Here is a 6,257-nt window from a genome sequence, read left to right as displayed (position 1 = left end):
AGTTTCAAAGAAGAAGCTTTAAAATGTTGGTTTCTATTTTATGGTTAAATATCTCATGGTGCTGAAACCAACCGTGACACGTTAAAAAAAAAAATCAATAGCTGAAAGTGCAGCCTGGTTGATCCACCAAAAATCAATACTTTAAAATGGTTTGCTCATGTTTTTAAAATTTTAATGCCTACTTCTTCATATGAATACGTCATTCTCTTCCTGGAATGTTTTATAAGGCAGATCATTTTGCAAAATAGTGCACACCTAACATTTTTGACATTAGTTTTATTGTCTGCCTTACAGGATTTTCAAATGTTTTTCGTAAATGTAGTTTTATTTTCTTAAAAAGAGTTTGAAAAAAAAGATATGAAGTAGCATAACTTTTGTCATATATTGTATATTTAAGTAACATTTGACTCACAATGAGGTTAGAAAGTGTGGCATCTGGCAGATGATAGGCAAACATCTCGATCTGTTCTGCAGTTGGATGCAGACCTGCAGTCTGAAAGGAGGACAAATACGTCACTTCAATGATTTAAATACTACTGGACGTTGCAATAATGCACATGTCCATAGGAATGACCTCAATAGGATCCACGGCGTGGCTGAGGATTTCCTTCAGGACGGGCAGGTCGTCTCTGTGCATGGTTGTAACCTCACCCTCTTTAAACTTGGAGGAAAACCTGCAGCAGCAAAAAGTGGCATCATAAAACAAAAACCGAAGAGGATCATCTGCATCTGAAAAAGCAGCAGACTGACCGTCCTGCTCGGCCAGCGATCTGAAGAGCTTGGGATGTGCTGATGGTCTCCATCTGTTTCTCCCCTTTTTCATTGACATTAGGCTTCACCAGAGAGTTAAAGATGATCCGCTTTATGCTCCTGGAAGGTGGGAGGGGACAATGTGGATGAAAAATGATTTTCTTAATAATCTTCCACTTAGCAGCTACTTCAATATCAATCTTCCTAAAGTTCCACACTACAATGTTCCTCACATTTGTAACTACCGGTAAGTGCTCTTGTGTAGCAATGAACGAATCAAAAATAAGAATCACAAGCAAACTTCTGCTAAAATGGAAAAGCATAAAATTCATTGGAGGTCAAATGTTTTGGTAGAAACACTCACAGGTTGAGGCCCATCCCAATAGCATCTGTAGCAACCAGGATGTTACAGGGGTCATCAGGGTCATTGAACTTCTTGGCCTGGGACAATTTAGTGCCTAAAAATAAAAAATAAACAAAATAAATACTTTTTTTAAATTGTTTTTATTAATAATGTGTGTTTGTCCAGAATTGTATTTGCTGACATGGATCATATCTGACTGATGTTAGGAAAACATGCTACAGAATTAATGAACACATGACAACAATGATCTGTTTGACATGTTGTGTCAACAAAAACTTTAATATGTGAACATTGGAAAAAAGTTATTACAATTTTAAAACTAGGTTCAGTGGCCCTAAAAGTAGCCGGCACAAATTCACCGCCTGTGAGTGAAATAGTCGCAGACTTTGAGAAATATTCGCTTTTGTTTACTTCGTGGATGCAGCCATTTTGGCGTAGGTGGCCTTCATAAGCACATCTGTGATTGGTCGATATGTCACCGAGGTTGCAAGCATCCTTGACATCAGCCATTATCCTTACATAGAAAGGTCATAGTCATTATGTTGCTGGATTCATGGCGAGAGACGCCTGAAAAATGGCCTTGGATGGGAGGTTCTGACGGTGAATGACAGTGCTTTCTTCTTTCCAGCTGTTATTGATGTGGTAACTGTCGAAATCTTAGTGAGATTCTCCACAGCTTTTGGCGAAATTACTGCATAAATTGTAATACTTCATTGGTTCACAGGGGATTGGAAGAATATCACCCAAATGAAGCTGGATCTGTACATCTCTGCACTACTATTTTAATGTACTTGGCAAACTCAGAAAGAGGTTTTTTTCAGTTTGGAAATTTTAAAACTCAATGTGGAAAGAGCACTTGTTTGTAAAGTACTAGATAAATATACTTGAATGTTACAAGTAAGTTTACTTTACAAACAATGGTCTTTCGGGTTTTAAAGACTTTAAAGTTGCAGAGTACTTCTGTCTCTTAACCCTTATAGCATATCTGAAAGGGCTTTCCATGTAAAATTAGCTATTCTTTATGACTTTTTTATTGACACGAGTAATGATGTTATGAAAGCTTCTGAAGCTTTTCCAGAGCTGCATGAATTGAAAACGTGTTTCAATAAACCTCATGGCTGTTTTAAAGTCCAGACTGATGGTCTTATTATTAGTTTGAAAAACAATGTAAAAATCTTTCCGAAGCTCTTCAAGCTGAATATCAATGATAGGTTATAAATCTATGAACATTGACTTTATGTGCTTCTAGGTTTGAAATAACAATATAATTCAAAATTCATCTCAGCGTTTGCAAACACTCACCTGGAGGTAGACTACCATAAATGACGGCACATTCGAGTCCTTTGGCTTCAATCTGTCTGCTTATAGAGTAGATGTCATTTTTACTGAAGCACACAATGCAATCTCCTGGTCTCAGGTTATCTAATGATTCCACAGCATGATTCAAGATTGAGAATGGAGTTAGGCGCTGGTAGGTGTGGACCTGCAGAGAGAGGAGACGTGGTTATAAAGGGGGGGGGGGGGGGGGGGGGGGCAGCATTGCTCCAGAGGGAGAGGGCTCAACTCATCATTCAGCTGAGCAGCAGCCTCACCTCCACCTCCTCTCCTGTGGTGTACATCAACTCTCTGATGAAGTCCACAGCTGCAGGTTCCCCACACACATGGATCTCATCTGCACACAGACCTACACAAACACACAAAGAAAAAGTGAAACGTTTCATGAAACAAAAAGTTGAATTCATGAATCAAATGTAAATATGTGACAGGATCTCTGAACGTTTTGATGAACGTTACAAACCCAGCAGCGCTCTGGTCCATGCCCAGCCCCTGGAAGGATCTCTGATCATTTGAATTTCATCAATTACAGCCACTTCATCTGCAGAATCAAAAGCACAAGTTTCCACAAATGCCTCATTTTCAACCTCCAACATTAAAAATGACAAACCATCTGAAAAGAAATGCGAATGGTTCTGAATCTCCAGTAGTCTACATTGATTTATTAGAATAAGAAGAGGTTAATTCTATTAATTCAGTGTCTTTTTGATATTTGTGAAAACTTAACGTAAGCAGTTCTATTTAAAAGGCAATACAATAAAAAGAAGCTACAGAGAGATAGAAACTATTGGTTTGAATAAAATAACTTCAACCTCTATTATTACAATTAACCTCTCAACTAGTGTGGCCACATATTACAAAAGCAATGTTCACAAAGCAAAAAAATATATAAATATATACCAAAAATGACACCCAAATTAAAAATGTTGTGCAGTTTAGGAGGTAAAGTACATTTAGATTGAAAACAATAACTTAAGGGCAGTAATAGTAATAGTTTATGATAGTAAAACAACAAACAAAAAAAAGTTTTTGTTTGAGTAAAATATTTATTTTGACTTCAATCTTTATTACTAGACCTGATAAGATGACAAGTGTGTTCCATGATATGTTCCTATTTTTATAAGACCACAGGAAAACTCACAAGGTGTGGTGACACTGCACATCTCAATGGTGCACGCAACGTGTCCAGCAGCTCGGCCGTCCATGTCCATAAAGGTTCTCTCCTCTCCAGTAACCAGGTCACAAGGAACACCCTGGAAGCATCACAAACCCATTAATAAACTTACACAGAAAAATAAAATAAAGGCAAAATCACAAATGTAGAAAAAGTATCCCATTAAAGGCAACTTTTTAAGATCATTCATGTAAGTCTGACCAGCATTTAAAACTGCACAATACACAGCAATAACCTATTAACTATTGTAAATCATATAGTGGAGTTAAAAAGTTGTGTATTTGATCGAAAGGTGTGTTCTGTTTGTTTAGAAATAACCTAGTTTTGTGTTCATAGTTTTATGGGCATGTCCCACCGCAATTTACAACTTCAATAAATTGCAGAAGAGCTAATGCATGACGCAAATTCTAAACATTACATGGCATCCATGTGGATATCTCCTTCAAAAAAAGAAGAATAAAGATATAACAATGCTCCCAACACATTAAGTTTCCAGCTCCGCTATTCAATTACTTTATGCCGTTGGTTTAACAATGCAGATTCACCATCTATTGGGATTTCTAACCTATTTTTGTTTATATGTAAAACTGAATTTTATGTGTTAATTTTTTCTAAAACAATGGGAAGGGTAGCCAAAACAAGCAACATACAGCATTGTTACTCTTCTCAAAGATCTCATGGGCCAGCAGTTTCAGCGGCCCACAGTAGACTCCAGATTTAGCAGCCAGGTAGCGCTGGATGGCATGATAGGTCTTCCCACTGTTTGTAGGGCCAGCGTGAAAGATCACCTTCCTCTGGATGGCTCGAGCCTCGGGATACCTACAACGAACACAAAAATATAGTTTGATGTCAATAGAGCCAACCACAATGCTAACTACTTATTGATGTGTGCTGTATATGGTGGGATTTCTCTAAATCCTACCAGTTGGCCGGTACTCTGAGGTCTGAGATCTTTCTGAGGTCATCCATACAGTCCAGCATTGGAAAGATCTGTTTGGCATGACGCATGAAATAGGGGTATATGTCATCAATATGACCTTAAGGGGGGAAAGAAGATAATGTCATCAATAGAACAACATTTTTTAAGTAAATTTACAAAAACCCAGCTTCAAGAACAACACCACTCACCTGCTCCAAAACAGATGTCACTGAGGATGATGTGGAGATCGGCAGAAAGGGATGGCATTTCAAGGACATGCTTTCTGAAGCTGATGAAGGCTTGGTGGAATAGGCGAGCTTTAGTCACAAACACATTCAGACGAGGTGAACAGTGAGTTAGAGAAGGTGGAAGCTTGCATCTTTCTGTAACATGCAATAAAACACTTAAAACACTGAGCTTCATTGGGAAATGCAAATTACATCATCTATCAAAGTATTTTTTAAAATGCTCAAGAATGAGTGTCTACAGAGAAACAAAATGTTAAAAAAATAAAGAAACATTTTGAATTAGTAAACTGTGTAGAAAGTGTGTCAGAAGATGATTTAGTTTCATTTCCTCACCATCCAAACCCTGATCTGCTGCCAGCTTCTGCATCTCCTTTCTTTTGTAGAAACGGTTCAAAATCTTCAGCAATTCATCTGAGTGATAAATATCACCAAAATGCAAAATTACAAGCGCTGTTTTTGACGAGCAATACATCTATAGACATCACTGTATTTAAATAAAGAGCGTAGGTGGACAACCAAAGACAGATCAGAAGCATTAATAAACAATTCCACTGTTGAGCAAAGTTTTCGCACTTTTATCGAGCGTCTGGGTCAGCTCTGCCCCCACACTCCCCTCAGCAGGGGCCTCGGTGCTTAAGGAGAGGGGTACAAACAGCGACGTATCCGGAGGTTTGGGGGTTGAGCTGTTGGAAGAAACTTCTCTGCAGCAAACCACAGAAGTAGCTTGCTGATGTTGCCGGAATCCCACATGACAACTACTAGTACTTGCTGTGATGCGAGTCGTCTGTGCTTTAATGTGGCGTTGAAGGCGGGACAAAACGTGGACACATCGGTTTACCGACATCTCCACAATATTTTAAATTACGCGTGTTCACTTTTCATAGCAGATTGTCATGTTACATGATGTAGAACACACCACAAGCCCCAGCAGAGGACGGTCAACGTACATCTCTTCCTGATTAAACAACGTGGGAAAGGACCGGTCTGTCTTCATATATGCCTGAACTAAAAGTTATTGGGAAAAAACAAATTTTAACGTAAATAAAACTTACGTTCCCTTACTTTTCCGATTTATAAAATCTGTTCAAACAATTCTTAGACAAATACATCTTTATTTATTTTTGTTGTACAGCGAACTAAGTTTTATACACAGGCATAAATAAGGTCACCTCAAGAATAGATCAGGTCCATGATCAGTTCTAAAGATGTTGCAATAGCTTAATTTGATTGGAATTTTTTTGAATAAGCTCTCCTCTTACCGAAATACAGTAAATCATGTCCGTGAGCTTCGTCTATTGGCTCTCTAAAAATATACAATAAACCAATGAGAAAAATGTACTTTTTCTACAATTTCTTTTAAACATTCATCTAACTGATTTACGTTTGGTGTAGACTTTACACATAACATGCCATTCACTTATTTGCATTAAAGGGGGAAAAAAAGACAATATTCGCTTTGGTTCTTCT

The 6,257-nt window shown here is 37.9% G+C and overlaps 1 protein-coding gene across 1 annotated transcript in view; it reads right to left on the bottom strand.

Annotated features, from left to right (window-relative positions):
* Positions 1 to 5,753, bottom strand: part of supv3l1 (Suv3 like RNA helicase) — an 8,484-nt gene extending 2,731 nt beyond the window's left edge. The window contains exons 1-13 of the mRNA XM_004067360.4: positions 5,364 to 5,753; positions 5,124 to 5,201; positions 4,752 to 4,859; positions 4,546 to 4,660; positions 4,274 to 4,442; positions 3,591 to 3,702; positions 2,913 to 2,990; positions 2,707 to 2,798; positions 2,417 to 2,597; positions 1,115 to 1,208; positions 751 to 870; positions 575 to 674; positions 413 to 493 (exon numbers count right to left, since the gene is read on the bottom strand). Coding sequence (XP_004067408.1) covers positions 413 to 493; positions 575 to 674; positions 751 to 870; positions 1,115 to 1,208; positions 2,417 to 2,597; positions 2,707 to 2,798; positions 2,913 to 2,990; positions 3,591 to 3,702; positions 4,274 to 4,442; positions 4,546 to 4,660; positions 4,752 to 4,859; positions 5,124 to 5,201; positions 5,364 to 5,634 — 1,599 coding nt within the window. The 5' untranslated portion in view covers positions 5,635 to 5,753. The remainder of the gene's footprint in view (positions 1 to 412; positions 494 to 574; positions 675 to 750; positions 871 to 1,114; positions 1,209 to 2,416; positions 2,598 to 2,706; positions 2,799 to 2,912; positions 2,991 to 3,590; positions 3,703 to 4,273; positions 4,443 to 4,545; positions 4,661 to 4,751; positions 4,860 to 5,123; positions 5,202 to 5,363) is intronic.
* Positions 5,754 to 6,257: the final 504 nt, after the last annotated feature.

The sequence above is a fragment of the Oryzias latipes genome, chromosome 3, assembly GCF_002234675.1.
Source record: "Oryzias latipes chromosome 3, ASM223467v1".
Taxonomy (NCBI): Eukaryota; Metazoa; Chordata; class Actinopteri; order Beloniformes; family Adrianichthyidae; genus Oryzias; species Oryzias latipes.
Note: the sequence above shows the minus strand (reverse complement) of the source record. Positions and strands in the feature narration are given on the sequence as shown.